This window comes from Emiliania huxleyi (genome assembly GCF_000372725.1).
Source record: "Emiliania huxleyi CCMP1516 unplaced genomic scaffold EMIHUscaffold_867, whole genome shotgun sequence".
Taxonomy (NCBI): domain Eukaryota; phylum Haptophyta; order Isochrysidales; family Noelaerhabdaceae; genus Emiliania; species Emiliania huxleyi.
Genome location: NW_005195532.1, coordinates 2,463 through 15,457, shown reverse-complemented (window position 1 = coordinate 15,457; position 12,995 = coordinate 2,463). Strand labels below are relative to the sequence as shown.

At 63.0% G+C, this 12,995-nt stretch overlaps 7 protein-coding genes across 7 annotated transcripts; 3 read left to right on the top strand and 4 right to left on the bottom strand.

The window, feature by feature from the left end:
• Window positions 1–925: 925 nt before the first annotated feature.
• Window positions 926–1,222, bottom strand: EMIHUDRAFT_49582 (hypothetical protein; the record flags this gene model as incomplete). Its single annotated transcript, XM_005758398.1, has 1 exon — window positions 926–1,222. A coding segment is annotated over one exon (297 nt), but the record flags the coding sequence as incomplete, so codon positions are not given.
• A 513-nt stretch (window positions 1,223–1,735) lies between these two features.
• EMIHUDRAFT_372362 (hypothetical protein) lies at window positions 1,736–3,920 on the top strand. Its single transcript, XM_005758397.1, has 5 exons — window positions 1,736–2,306; window positions 2,527–2,721; window positions 2,920–3,074; window positions 3,259–3,476; window positions 3,583–3,920. The coding sequence occupies exons 1-5, from the start codon at window positions 1,844–1,846 to the stop codon at window positions 3,755–3,757; spliced, it is 1,206 nt and encodes a 401-aa protein (XP_005758454.1). The 5' UTR covers window positions 1,736–1,843; the 3' UTR covers window positions 3,758–3,920.
• Window positions 3,911–4,533, bottom strand: EMIHUDRAFT_372360 (hypothetical protein; the record flags this gene model as incomplete). The annotated part of the gene is made up of 1 exon (XM_005758396.1): window positions 3,911–4,533. A coding segment is annotated over exon 1 (503 nt), but the record flags the coding sequence as incomplete, so codon positions are not given.
• Window positions 4,516–5,624, top strand: EMIHUDRAFT_250067 (hypothetical protein; the record flags this gene model as incomplete). The annotated part of the gene is made up of 3 exons (XM_005758395.1): window positions 4,516–4,605; window positions 4,958–5,322; window positions 5,582–5,624. 3 exons carry the CDS (start codon window positions 4,516–4,518, stop codon window positions 5,622–5,624), a joined length of 498 nt encoding a protein of 165 aa, XP_005758452.1.
• A 930-nt stretch (window positions 5,625–6,554) lies between these two features.
• Window positions 6,555–7,752, bottom strand: EMIHUDRAFT_250066 (hypothetical protein; the record flags this gene model as incomplete). The annotated part of the gene is made up of 2 exons (XM_005758394.1): window positions 6,555–6,855; window positions 6,929–7,752. 2 exons carry the CDS (start codon window positions 7,750–7,752, stop codon window positions 6,555–6,557), a joined length of 1,125 nt encoding a protein of 374 aa, XP_005758451.1.
• A 64-nt stretch (window positions 7,753–7,816) lies between these two features.
• Window positions 7,817–8,368, top strand: EMIHUDRAFT_250065 (hypothetical protein; the record flags this gene model as incomplete). The annotated part of the gene is made up of 2 exons (XM_005758393.1): window positions 7,817–7,903; window positions 7,985–8,368. 2 exons carry the CDS (start codon window positions 7,817–7,819, stop codon window positions 8,366–8,368), a joined length of 471 nt encoding a protein of 156 aa, XP_005758450.1.
• Window positions 8,369–8,776: 408 nt separating this feature from the next.
• Window positions 8,777–12,081, bottom strand: EMIHUDRAFT_460159 (hypothetical protein). Its single transcript, XM_005758392.1, has 7 exons — window positions 11,918–12,081; window positions 11,361–11,764; window positions 10,802–10,862; window positions 10,329–10,457; window positions 10,199–10,254; window positions 9,394–9,490; window positions 8,777–9,087 (listed from the first exon to the last, which is right to left on the bottom strand). The coding sequence occupies exons 1-7, from the start codon at window positions 12,051–12,053 to the stop codon at window positions 8,885–8,887; spliced, it is 1,086 nt and encodes a 361-aa protein (XP_005758449.1). The 5' UTR covers window positions 12,054–12,081; the 3' UTR covers window positions 8,777–8,884.
• Window positions 12,082–12,995: the final 914 nt, after the last annotated feature.

Below are 12,995 nucleotides of genomic sequence, written 5' to 3'. Positions count from 1 at the left end.
TGCGGCTGCCTGCCGATGAGAGCCGCAAGCCCGTCGCCGCGGGCGGCGGCGAGGAGAGGCCGAGTCGCCGCGCTGCGGCCGACGCCTGAAAGCGGCGGTGGGGGCGGCGGCGGTGAGCGCGGCGCCAGTCCTCGGAGGCGGCCGTGAGGACGGCGAGGGCGAGGGCGGTGGCAGGGAAGGTTGAGGTGGCGAAGAAGCGGCAGAGGAGGCGGGGGAGGCCGAAGTGGAGGAGGCGGTGGCGGAAGTGGCGGTGGCGGCGGAGGCGGTGGCGGCGAGGCAAGGCGGAGCAGGCGGCGGATACAGAGGCGGAGGCGGAGGCGGAGTAGAGGGGAGTGGTTCGGAGGCGGAGGCGGCGAGGGAGGCGAGGGAGGCGGAGGAGGAGGAGAGGGGAGGGAGGGGTCAGGCGGCGTGGGAGGCGGAGGAGGAGGAGTACGAGGGTGCGGGCCATGTGCCTCTACGCCTCGTGTGCAACGCGCCGTGTGTGTGCTCTGCGAGTGCGTGTGCCCCGTCGTCCGTGCTAGGACGTGTGTCGCGCACTGACACTGGACTGACCTCTGGCAGTGAGCACTCCGCAACCACTTCGCCGTCCGAGATTGCCCAGGCGGTGCGCCTGTCCGCAGACCAGCGCACACCGCCGCCGACCGGGTCGCCCGCCTCGAAGCGCGACACCTCCGACTCGCCGTCCGCAAAGGTGTACAGCCCTACGGGTTCACACACCAACCGACGCCACTGAGAGGACGCCTCAAACGACGCACACACTCTCGGCGACGGCGCGGCGTTTCGGGGTGGGTTGTCGGCAGCGCTGGCAGCGGCGGCGGCGGCGGCGGCAGCGTTGGCGGCGGCAGCGTTGGCAGCGGCGGCGGCGACGGGGGCGGGGCGGCGACGGCGGCGGCGTCGGTGGGTCGAGGTGGGCTCTTGCCGGCGCACCTTCGCCGTATGGTTCGTCGTCGCGCACTGGACCGATGTACATCTCGCCGCTGGCGGTCAAGTAGGTGCCTCGGCCCTCCTTGATACCATTGCGCCAGGTGCCGTCGTACACGTCGCCGCACGCGTACTCCTCACGTCCCAATCCCTCCCGCTCATTCCGAACCCAGTCCCCAGCGTAGACGTCGCCGTTCGCCGCTCGCAGCGTGCCCCGGCCGTGCCTGAGGCCGGCGCGGAAGTAACCCTCGTATACATCGCCGTTGCTGTAGCGGTGCACTCGATAGCCCTCCATGACGCCGCGGCAAAGCGCGCAGAGAGAGTGTCCCCCGGCCGCTTGTTGGTCTTAGAACAGTGATGCACTTCCTCGAGGGCATCGAGCGCCTCTATTCATACCCGTAACTGTAACAGCTCCGCAGGCCTCATCAGCCCTCGACCGGTTTGGGGGTGGGGCGGTTGGGGTCGAGCCGAAATGAACTCGGGGGGTTGGGGTCGGGTCGAGCCTACATCCCAATCAACAATCAGTGTTGAGCAAGGACCAAGGTGGTCGTCTTGTCTTGTGGTTCTGTGTGTCGCTCCTGTGTGGCCGTCAATGCCCGTCCCGCGTCCACCCATACAACAAGAGAGTACTAATAGTGTAGAGGTCTTTCCGTCATAGTACACATGGTGTATGTGTACAAAACCCCACCCACAGCGCGCGTTTTACGCCGTCTGCACACACGCCCTCGCTCACCCGCTGCTGAATCACCCGGTCGTTGGTCGGTGGCGTGAACCGTAACAGCGGGAAGGCCGTTTTTCTCAAAAAACCAGCTGAAGCCGCCGCCAAGGCTGGCCCAACCTCGTCCTTTGTTTCGGCTGTGTCGGCCAAGCGCCTTGCATGCGTGTGCCTGAGGGCTTGGGGCGCTCGACGCAAACACTACCCATGCCTCGAGCGAACGGCGATCCGTCACCTCCACACGCTCGCGTCGACTGGCTCCTTGCGCTGCAGGACGGCGACGTTGCTTCGTGGGACATCTACAATGGAGCTAGAAAGTGGACGGTGGCCATCGCTGGAGGCCACGCGACTCTGCCCGAGGGTATGGAGGTTTTGCCAGACAAGGCCTTCTTTGGCCGCACCTCCGTCGTCTCCATCACGTGCCCGAGCAGCCTCAGGTCGATCGGCGAGCAGTGCTTCAGCGGCTGCACCTCCCTCGCCGCCGTCGTGCTGCCCGCGGGCCTCTCCTCGCTCGGCGACGGGTGCTTTCGAAACTGTGCGTCGCTCACCTCCGTCACCGTCCCCGCCGGCCTCGCGACGTTGGGTGTCCAGGCCTTTGACGGCTGCTGGTCGCTCACTTCCATCCGTCTGCCGCCCGGCCTCAAGTCCATCGGGCGCTGGACGTTTGCCGGTGGGCATACGCGCCGCCAAAGCTCGCACGGCGGCGGCACATCTCTGGCCACCCGGGCTGCACCTCGCTTCGCCCCCTCTCCGCGACGCACCCAGTCATTCTCATCCACGCCCCTCCCACCACGCAGACTGCACCCCGCTCGCCCGCTCACCGTGACGCACACCCAGTCGTTCAGCCATCGACGCCTTCAGCCATCCACGCCCCCTCCCACCCCTCCCAGGCTGCACCTCGCTCGCCCACGCCACCCTGCCCGACCACCTCGAGAAGCTCGGCGAGTACGCGTTTGCGGGCTCCTCCCTCGCCACTGTCGCCCTGCCCGCCAGCCTCGCCTCGGTCGGGGAGGGTGCCTTCTTCCGCTGCTCCGCCCTCACCTCCATCGCCCTCCCCGCCGGGGTCACCTCGATCGGCTGCGGAGCCTAGAAGCGGAACGCGTCACACTTCTCTTCAGACGGGGGGAGGGCACGCAGTGCTCCGAGGACTCGGCACCGTACCGTGTTCACGCCCTGGCGTTTGCGTATTCACACAACCGCACACCCCCGGGCCCGACATCGCATGACAACACAGTGACAGTCAGACACGCAACACCGCCGTGTTCACACTGTAGGCTACGGAGCCTTCACCAGCTGCTGCTCGCTCACGCGAGTCAGCCTCCCCGCCAGCCTCACCTCGCTCAGCTCCTGCGCCTTCAAGGGCTGCACCGCCCTCGCACGAGTCACCTTTCCCGACGACGTCGCCGCGCCGACCCCTCGCTCCGCCTTCTACATCGAGGAGCGGCATCCCCTCCAAGACGCACCCCGCCACGTACCTGCCCTTCTCCTCACCATCGACACGTCCCCGCACCTGCCCTTCTCCTCACCATCGACACGTACTTGGCCCTCTCCTCGAGGAGTGGCACACCCCTCCGAGACGCCATCCGCGACGACCCCACCTGTGCGCACCCCCGCCGGCGCAGGACTTTTCCTTCAAGGGGTGCACTGCCCTCGCCGACGTCGACTTCCCCGCAGACCTCTCCTACATCGGCTACGACGCCTTCTATAACTGCGCGTCGCTCGGATCGGTCACGGTGCCAGCCTCCGCTCAGATCGAGGAGTGGCATGGCAACGCCCTCGCCTTCCACCCGAGCACGACCGTCGTCCGCCTCCCTGCCGCGCGGATGCGCGCTCGGCGACGGCTCTCCCTCCTAGATGCCCGGGGTCCGCCCTTGTCCCACGCGACGCGCCGAGTACACAGCACGGCACCGCCCTCCCGCCCTCACTTCGCTGTGTCCGCTCACTAGGCTCACCTTCCTCTTGGAGGCGGTCCTCAGCTACCGGCGCGCCCGCCCCTTGCTCTTTGGCTGGCTGGAGAGAGTGCAGGTCCGGATCGGCTCTTACGGCCCGGACGGAGCGGCGCGCAAGCGCGACCGCGAGGAGTTTGAGGGCGACTTCGGGGAGGGATTTGAGAGGATCTAGTGTGTGTTGGTAGTTGAGGAGGGCGCTTGAGCCTTGATTGAGCGCGGTTCTGTGCAGTGCGGTGAGCGTGAGGAGGGGTGTGGCGAGCTGGCGAGTGTTCAGTGTAAGCTGTAACCGGTTCCTGTGCGCTCTGTGGCGCTTTTTGAGAAATTTGTATAGACTCGTGACTTTAAAGGTAAGAGGTCTGAACTGAGCGACAGGCGGCCGTCTGATAGGGCTGCCACGTACTGAACAAAACAGCTGCGGCCTCACCTCACCGGACTGGCTCGCTGAAGATCACTGCGTGGCGCTCGTGCAGCGAAAGTGACCGCCCGCGCATGAAGTCGCTCCAGTTCCGAGCGACCTCCGCTTCGGTGTCCGAGCAGGACGACAAGCGGTCCAGCGATGCGACGCGAGGGTCCGATTGCAACGCGGAGATGGCATGCCAGGCGGCGGATCCGGGTGCCATGGCCAGGCGGCGCCTCGCGCTCGGCACACTGTCACAGGTGCCGAGGGAGTCGGCGTCGACGGGCTTCGAGCCGAGCCGCAGCCCGGCGCGCTCATCGAGCTCGACCGTGAATGGAGTGAGGTCCTCGCGCAGCATATTTGTGAGATTCTCATCCTTTGGCGAGGCACTCACCTCCGTCCCGGCAAAGGAGCCAGCGCAGAAGGCGTCGCGGCGAGACAGCTGCGCGCGAAGACGCATCTGCCTGAGCGCTTGTGGAGACATGATGAGGGCGCTCGTGTTGATGCGGTTTAGCAGTGTCACTTTCAGAGCCATGCCACCGACCGGAAAACGACTTGCAGCGTCGGGCAACGCTGTCGGTGCCCTTGACAAGGGATGTGTTAGGATCGCGGTCAGCGTCTCGGTTGATGTTTTCTTTTTATTGGCACTAGAAAGAAAAGGTTCTTCCCAACCACGATTCAGGAAGAGTCAGACACCCAAGGGTGGGCGACGGCTAGCACCACACTCCTCTGTGTTTTAGGGATGGTATTACTCCTCTGAGAGAGAGATTTTTATTAACCAACAAGAAATCACGACTCTCACTTCTCTTCTTCTCCTCTAGCAGGTGTGAAGTTTGCATGCGATGGCCCGGCCACCGATGACGCGGCAAGCGCGGTGGACAAATGCTGAGGTACAATGCTGACACTAGTCTCTGCCACACTGCCGCGACCGTCGTCATACAAGCGACGCCGGGCGCCTTTCTGTCTATCCTGCAGGGCGTGGGGCAGCAAATCCGCCCGCTCAGCTCCGAGGCGAAGCGGATGCTGCCACACGAGCTGGCGCCGATCCACCTCGCGGCGGGTGAGGCGGTCATCTACCACGGCGCTACAAGCCTGCACGGCTGCCGAGCGCTGGGGCCCTCCGAGGAGCGGTGGACGATAACCCTCTTCTACTCGCTGCTGAAGGGCGTACACCGCGCGTACGCCGACAACTACGGCGTGGACGGCGTTGGGTGGAGCGAGGACCGCGAGGAGTTTGAGGAGGAGCAGAGCGGCATGCAGTGGCACCCCGCGGCGCACGTGGCGGGGAGGATGCACTGTAGGCATGCGTTTGGCGGTGCACGCGCGAACCGATGCTGCCGGTATTGGAGCCGGCGCGAGATCGTGGAAGATCCTGGCGTCCGAATCACTTTGATTTTCCGGGACAGCCCCGCCCTTTTGAGGCAGGAAAGTGACGCCTACGCTTTTTTTTTCTTCGCCAGAGAGATATTTTTAGTTCTGAGAGCGCCTTCGTTGTTAAGGTCATTCACGGGTGTCCGCGGCCCACTGTGCCCGCTGGTAGGACAATGACCGCCGCAAACCCTGTGGTGAGCTCCATATGATCTCGGATATTTTTTGTAGGCCGCACCGTAACACACCAAAAAACTACTTTGTCTTCGAGTGAAAAGTAAGCCGAGAAAGCCCGCGGCCGCAGTGAATTAAAAGGCGCGGTTTTCGAGGGGGAATCTGGAGAATCTGGGAATCGGCTCACCACGGATCCCCATCTCATCGAAAAACTTTTCACTCCAAGACAAAGTACTTTTTTTAAGGTGGCTCTACCAGCTAGGCACAAAAGATATGGCATTGCAGGCCATTTAGGGCCCCTTAGACGGTCACTGAGTAGGCCAAAATCCCCACTGGGCCGGGAGCAACCATCCTTAACAATAAAACAGACGGATGGTCGGGTGAGTGTGTGTAGCATTTCTAGCCCAACTCTGGCCCAAATCTTAGAGATCGCCACCGCACCGGGTTGCACCGATAATGTTCATTTTGAGTCGTTTTTATCGGTAACGTGTGATAAGTGTGCGGGGGATGGGCGACGTGGCATAGTGGGAAATTATACACCGTCGCCAACTGCAAAACCACACTCCCGGGTCGCGGAACATGCACATGTACATAGCTAAAAAAGTACGTACATGCGTGCATGATCACGGCTCACGCGCATGCATCATTGCGCACATTCCCTCACATATGATCGTATACGGCTAGATTTTACGCATTTCTGGGAGGAGCGCAAGTGCGGACTCTTTTGTGCCTGCATTGCGCCCGAGCTGGTGCCAGTGAAAGTGCCATATACGTGGGTTGGCACAGCTCTACTTTCAGCGCCGAGATTTGCCCCCGTTCATTCGCATGCAGAGTAAGCCGTGCCCCATATATCGAAGCTCACGGCACGCGTGTGTCCTTATCAGTACAATTTCCCACGCATTGCGGGGCAAAGCATCACACTAGGCACATCTGATCTGCAACACTCTCCGTTCCATCTAACTGACCGCCCCTCGTCTGCCACACTGCCCCGCGTTCTCGCCGGCCGGTGTCGGCGGTCCGCAGAGGTCCCCTAACCGACCACCCCCGACCAGATGCCAAATTCGACCTCACCCTTCGACATCGCCATGATCTTCTCAAAGACCCGCTCTCCGTCATCGTGCAGGCCCGAGTGCTGGAACTCGTTGCTCACCCATAGACGGCACGAGCGCAGCATCGCCGCCGTATCCTCGCTGAACTCGCGCTCGACGTAGATGTCGTCGTAGCTCATCAGTGCGCCGCACTCGGCGTCGCTCTTGCCGAGGTTGTTGATGTCGTACAGCTTCGGCCAGTCAGCCTTGTTTGCCAGCAGCTCCGCGGCCGGGGCGAGCGGCCTGCGGGGCAAGCGAGCGGCCTTCGGCGGGCGCTGCTGTGAGTGTGGGCTGGAGGGAGCGGGCAGCGCAGCACCGGAGGGCTGAGTAGTCCTCCCCCATCCACTTGTATACCATCTCGCCGGTGAAGAGAATCGGCTCGGCGCCCTTGTCCAGCCGTTGCGTGTAGTCGAAGGCCGGGAGCGACGCCTGCACGCGCTCTGCGGCCCACGCGCTCGCCGAGCCGGGTCCGTCGCAGTAGATGGACTCGTGCAGCAGCCAATAGATTGGGTTCGTCGAGAAAGCTTCCGCGTCGTCCACGCCGCGCAAGAAGAGCTCTGGCAGCTCGCCGGCGGGAGCTCCGGGTGCCTTTGCCAGCTCGAGCAGGTCATGCAGCTTTTCGAGCCCCGCGCCCGAGCCGAGCATGAGCCCGAGCGACAGGAAGCGCCGTGCGGTCAGCGTGCCGCCGCGAGGCAGCTTCGCGGGCGACGTGTGGAGGATGCGCACGAGGTCGCGCACATTCTCAATTTCGTCCGGGTAGCGGCGATAGAAGCGCGCGTTGCGCTTCTCCATCCGCTTGAACGTGGCGCGGTAAACCTCCTCGACCGGCTTGCCGACCGGAGCGAGCCCGCAGGTGAAGAGGCAGCGCTCGATGGCGTCGGGGTAGGCAGACAGGTACCGAAGCATGCAAAATCCGCCGAACGACTGGCCGATCAGCGTCAACCTCTTGCCGCCGGCAATCTTGTCGCGAACAATCTCGCAATCGTTGACTATGGAGTCGGCGCGAAAGTGGGACATGTACTCCGCCTGTGCTTCCGGCGAACCGATTGATAGGATGTGCTGCGGTGTCGCCGGAGTGCTCCGACCCGTGCCTCGCTGGTCAAACAGCAGGACGCGGAACGAGTCGAGAGCAACCTTCATCCACCCTCCGGGCGGTGCGGAGACGCGCGGTGAGGGGAAGCCTGGCCCGCCCTGCAGGTAAAGGATGAAGGGCATGGAGTCGTCCTTCTCCTTGCCCGCCTTGGCAACCTACGGCGAACACGGTGGCTCGCGTGTAAGAGAGGACTGCGTTGTGAGAACAAGACTGAGGGAGGCTATTCACTGATCATCACCTCGCGCACGAAGAGAGTGATGGTCTTGCTACGGCTCGGAGCTCGGCGTGGCGGCGCTCAAGTACCTCCCATACGGCGGGCTTTACATATCCGGTGGCATCGCCGCCAAGAACCCAGATTGGATCACCTCGGAGGAGTTTCAGAGCGCCTACAAGGACAAGGGCCGCCTCTCGCCGCTCGTTGAGCAGATCCCGCTGTACCAGGTTAAGGTGGAGGACACAGGCGAGCGCGGCGCCCTATTCGTCGCCTGCAAGATCCTCTGCGAAACCAAGGGGCGCATGGAGGTTAAGAAGGCACCACCGACGAAGAAGTTTGCGCCACTGACCACCAAGGACGACGAGGGCGTGACCCCGACGGAGCCGGTCTCGCCAAAGTCTGTTTCTCGCTCCTCGCTGCCTAGCCCGAGTAGGTTCGGGGGGCTCTAGGTAGGGAGTGGGTTCGATCGGGGCCTTGGCGAGCGGGTACCGAGGCTGGGGAGAGGTATCGCATTGGGCGCGCAAGAAGCCATGCATTTGTCGAGAGAGTTCTTGGAGAGACGTGAGCAACTATCGCGCGCCCGACCAGCTCCGGGTGTGAATGTATGTGGCGGGCGGTTTGGCGGCCGCGGGCGGTTTAGTTCCGAGTAGCGTCGATCTAGCGAGCACGACAAACGCTGTACGTGAGCGGAAAATGATCATATGCGCTGATCTAGCTACGGCTCTAGAGATCCCTATCTCACACACACCCTATGTCTCTCTCGCTGACGCTTTGACCTGCGCACCTCTGTCGCTCCCCCCGCTCAGACGCACACTGTACACGGCTCTAGATGTGTCTAGAGCCGTAGTGTCACCTCGTCAACACAGACTCGCATACTATGGAGCTAAAAGTACGTACACTGCACACACAAAAACACCCTGAGAATCGTGCGCGCCCCCTCTCGCAGACACGAACAAAGCGGGGCACTAGCTGCCTGCCGGCGCGCCACCCAACTCGGCTCTCCGGAGCACCTCAGCGTACGCCGCCCGCTCGGCCGCCTCGGAGTGTCCCCGCGCCACCACGCCCCGCGCGCAGTGGGCGAGGCGGCCGGCGAGCATACGGTCGTCGAGCAGAGACTGGGCGAGGGCGACGGCGGCGTCGGGGGTGGTGAAGAGGAGCCCCGATTCGCCTGTTCACGGCTGGCGGCGTGAAGAGGCGCCGTTCACACCGTTGGGTCGAGGCGTCCGACGGATCGAGAGGGACGTCCCCAGCCATCTCGGCTATATCTGGGCGACATCTCGGCATATCTCGGCGACATCTCGGCGACATCTCGGCGACATCTCGGCGACATCTCGGCGACATCTCGGCGACATCTCGGCGACATCTCGGCAACAGCTCGGCATATCTCGGCTATCTCGGCTATATCTGGGCGACATCTCGGCATATCTCGGCGACATCTCGGCGACATCTCGGCGAAATCTCGGCGAAATCTTGCCGTGGGTGACCAAGGACGCGTTGCCGGCGTTGCGGCGCGCGAGGACCGGCGTGCCCACCGCGAACGCCTCGAGGATCGAGTTGCACATCCCCTCCGCCTGAGATGTGGGGAGATGCGGGGAGATATGGGCAGATATGGGGGGGGTATGGGGAGGTCTGGGGAGGTCTGGGGAGATGTGGGGAGATATGGGGAGATGTGGAGAGATATGGGCAGATATGGGGTAGGTATGGGGAGATGTGGGGCGGTATGGGGAGGTATGGGGAGATGTGGGGGGGTGCGGGGAGGTATGGGGAGGTGTGGGGAGGTGTGGGGAGATGTGGGGAGATGTGGGGAGATGTGGGGAGATGTGGGGAGATGTGGAGATATGTGGAGATATGGGGGGAGATGGGGAGAGATGGGGGGAGATATGGGGAGATACGGGGTCCGCCTCGGAGGTGTTGAGGACGGCGACGGCCGCGCGCATAGCGAGGTGCAGCTCTCTCTGAGGAAGCACGCCTGGGACTCAGAGCAGTGAAGTACATGAACATGAGTACACGCGGGCAGGCGGAGCAGCTCACCAGCAGGAGAGGGGGGTAAGAAGGAGCGGGTCGTCCCCCCCAAGGGGGGGGACACCACCTTGCGAAAAAAGGGGGATTTGCAATTGCCAGGGGCCAGTTTTTTCCCTTTTTTTTTCTTTGGCCCCCCCCCCCCCCCCCCCGCGGTGTTGCCACGTGGCTGACGGCTGCATCTGTGAAGCATCTAGAGGAAGATCGCCGCACCACGCCGCCGCCCGCGCCGGCCGCAGCGTGGCGAGGGCTTCCTCGACCGTCGCGGCGTAGGCGGAGTCGAGGGGCGGACCGACGATCCGCAGCACTGCCGCGCCTGGAGAGAAAAAGAAACACGTGCACGCAAGAGAAGTCCTCCTCCCGACGATCCGCACTGCCGCGCCTAGGAACAAAAGAAGACGCCTCGCGCGGAAGAAGGAGCGCCGTGGCCGACGATCCGCAGCACTGCCGCGCCGCCACGAAGTCGCCAGGCGGCGACGGCGGCGGCGGCGTAGAGGACGTCCTTGACGGGCCTCAGCCCTGCGGGAAGGGGGGGGCTGAAGAGCTGGGTAACACGGGGCTGTGCATTGAACTCGAGGAAAGGAGGAGGAGCTGCTCTGACAGTCATGGGACATAGGAAGAATGACATAAGAAGAAGGAGGATGGAAGAGGGTAACAAGAATACCGACCCATTTCAGCCTGCAGGGAGGAGGAGGAGCTGCTCTTCAGTGACAGAAATGAGAGACAAGAATACTAATCCAGTTCAGCCTGCAGGGAGGAGGAGCTGCTCTAAGTGTCAGTAACGAGAGAAAACAAGAATCCTCTTCCTTCCAGGCCTGCAGGGTGTCAGTGAGAGAAAGCAAGAATCCTCTTCCATTCCAGGCCTGCAGGGAGGAGGAGGAGCTGCTCGCCCGCGCGCACGTCGAGCCGCGCGAGGACGGCCGCCTACCATGCAGTGCCAATCAGTCCTGTGCAGTGCCAATCAGTCCTGTGCGGTAGTCCTATGCAGTGCCAATGAGTGTCGTATGCGGTGCCGATGAGTGTCCTATGCAGTGTCCATGAAATGAGTCCCATGCAGTGCCAGTGAGTGTCCTATGCAGTGCCGATGAGTGTCCTATGCAGTGCCAATGAAATGAGTCCCATGCAGTGCCAATCAGTCCTATGCAGTGCCGATGAGTGTCCTATGCAGTGTCCATGAAATGAGTCCCATGCAGTGCCAGGGAGTCCTATGCAGTGCCAGTGCGTCCTATGCAGTGCCGATGAGTGTCCTATGCAATGTCAATGAAATGAGTTGCAGTGCCAGTGAGTCGTATGCAGTGCCGATGAGTCGTTCGTCGGGCATTCGTCCTCAGGAGAGGAGAAGGGGGTGGAGGGGGGGGTGGTGGAGGGGAGGGCGGGGGAGGGGAGGGAGGGGGTTTGGAGGAGCGCAAAGACGAAACACGCCTCCTCCAGCGCCAGCGACGCCTCCGCCGCCCCTCCGACCCCGCCGCCTTCCGCCGCCGATGCGGCGGCGCCAGAGTCGTCGCTGCGCGCGAGCGGCGGCCGCGGAGGCACACAGGCGCGTATGGCTTGCGGCACGAGAGTGCAGCGCGGCGCGACGGAGGGTAGCGCCTCAGTCAGCGGCGCGAGCAGCTCCCTCGAGAAGGCGACGACGGCGCCTGCGCCGCCGGCCGCTGCCAGCATCACCGGCCGGCGGTGCTCATCTGCCATCATCACATTCATGTCCGTTCCGCCGAGGACGAGGACGTACGGGACGGCCGAGCCGACCAGCAGCCGGCCGCTGCGATACGCGTGGATCCCGACCACCAGCGAGACAGCATCCGCCGCGACAAACGCCGACAGCTCGCCTGCGGGCCGAGGCGTCAAGGCCGTGGTGCGGAGTCCGCGCGTTAATAACACCGTCGGGCAGGCCAGCGCGTGGTGATGCGACCAGTGAGGGCCAGCAGAGCTCGCCCTCGGCAGCGAGGTCGTGGAGGTCTGATGGAGTGTGTGTCTCGCGCCGGCGTCAGCAAAGCCGTTGGAGTCGCGGCAGAGGCACTCGTGCCCGCCCGCGCGGATGCTCTCGGCAAGGCGGGCGGCGGTGATGGCGTTGCCGGTGGCGGCGCGTAGGGAGGAGAGGACGAGCACGCGGCCCATCGCGTCTGGCGCGCTCGCTCACTCGCCGCCCATTGCTTTTTAAAACAACGAGCCACTTTCCTGCCTCACAAGGGCGCCTTCCTTCCATTTCCCCGCGGCCAACACCCACGACCAGAAGAGGAAGCTCGGCGAGACGCTGCCCACCAAGGTCACTCGATGGCTGAACCGTGGGGTTGTCGAGGTTGTGCAGCCGGCCGGCCGTGAGTCACACACACCGGCCGGCTGCGTGCGAGTGTTGAGTCCGCGACCGGGACCGGCGCCTTGCCTGGTTTTCTGCCGCCCGACGAGCAGATGATGGCATCCAAAAGGAATTTATTGGAAACGGAAAAGGAACGACCGCAACCCACTCGCGAGGGCGGTACCAAAACAAAAAAGAAGACGACTCGCAGAGAGCCAAAGTAAAAGCACAGGCAAAAAGCTCTTCAAAGTCTGGGGTGCTCACCACTACACTACAGGAGGACAAGAGCGGTCGCCCAATGTCGGAACCTCCCGGAGGGATTCGAACCCCCGATACCAGATGCCCCTGAGTCTTCGAAATGGCCGCGGATCGACCACGCCATGTTGCACTCGGGGTGGAGGAAATGGTAACTCATATACCTCGAAGAAAAAGGTAGGGGGGGAGGAAAAGAGGGAGGGAGTGAGAGAGAGTAGAGAGAGAGAGAGAGGGAGGGAGAGAGAGAGAGAGAGAGAGAGGAGAGAGAGAGAGAGGGAGAGAGGTAGAGGGTAAAATGGTGACAAAATTTTGACAATTCTTGCATTTTTGCTCTGGTTTAGGGAGCAAGCAAGCTTACTCAACCCTAAGTACTCACCATTCTTACAGTGGTGTAGCTTGTGCAGAGGCTACAACCTCTACTGGGGCGGAATGCGCGGGGTTTGCGGCGCGATGCCCTCGGCGAGTACACGCTACTGCTGTGCCGCAAGCTCTCCTGCGCGCGCGTGACG

What these genes read in the sequence shown, in the direction of transcription:
- EMIHUDRAFT_372362 (XM_005758397.1), top strand. Translation starts at nt 1,844, where the DNA reads ATGCCTCGAGCGAACGGCGATCCGTCACCTCCACACGCTCGCGTCGAC. An exon ending in CACCTCGATCGGCTGCGGAG is followed by an intron (nt 2,722 to 2,919) that starts CCTAGAAGCGGA and finishes TAGGCTACGGAG; the next exon opens with CCTTCACCAGCTGCTGCTCG. An exon ending in GCTCCGCCTTCTACATCGAG is followed by an intron (nt 3,075 to 3,258) that starts GAGCGGCATCCC and finishes CCGCCGGCGCAG; the next exon opens with GACTTTTCCTTCAAGGGGTG.
- EMIHUDRAFT_460159 (XM_005758392.1), bottom strand. Translation starts at nt 12,053, where the DNA reads ATGGGCCGCGTGCTCGTCCTCTCCTCCCTACGCGCCGCCACCGGCAAC. An exon ending in CGTCGCTGGCGCTGGAGGAG is followed by an intron (nt 10,863 to 11,360) that starts GCGTGTTTCGTC and finishes ACTGCATGGTAG; the next exon opens with GCGGCCGTCCTCGCGCGGCT. An exon ending in ACTCCGCCTACGCCGCGACG is followed by an intron (nt 9,491 to 10,198) that starts GTCGAGGAAGCC and finishes CCCACATCTCAG; the next exon opens with GCGGAGGGGATGTGCAACTC.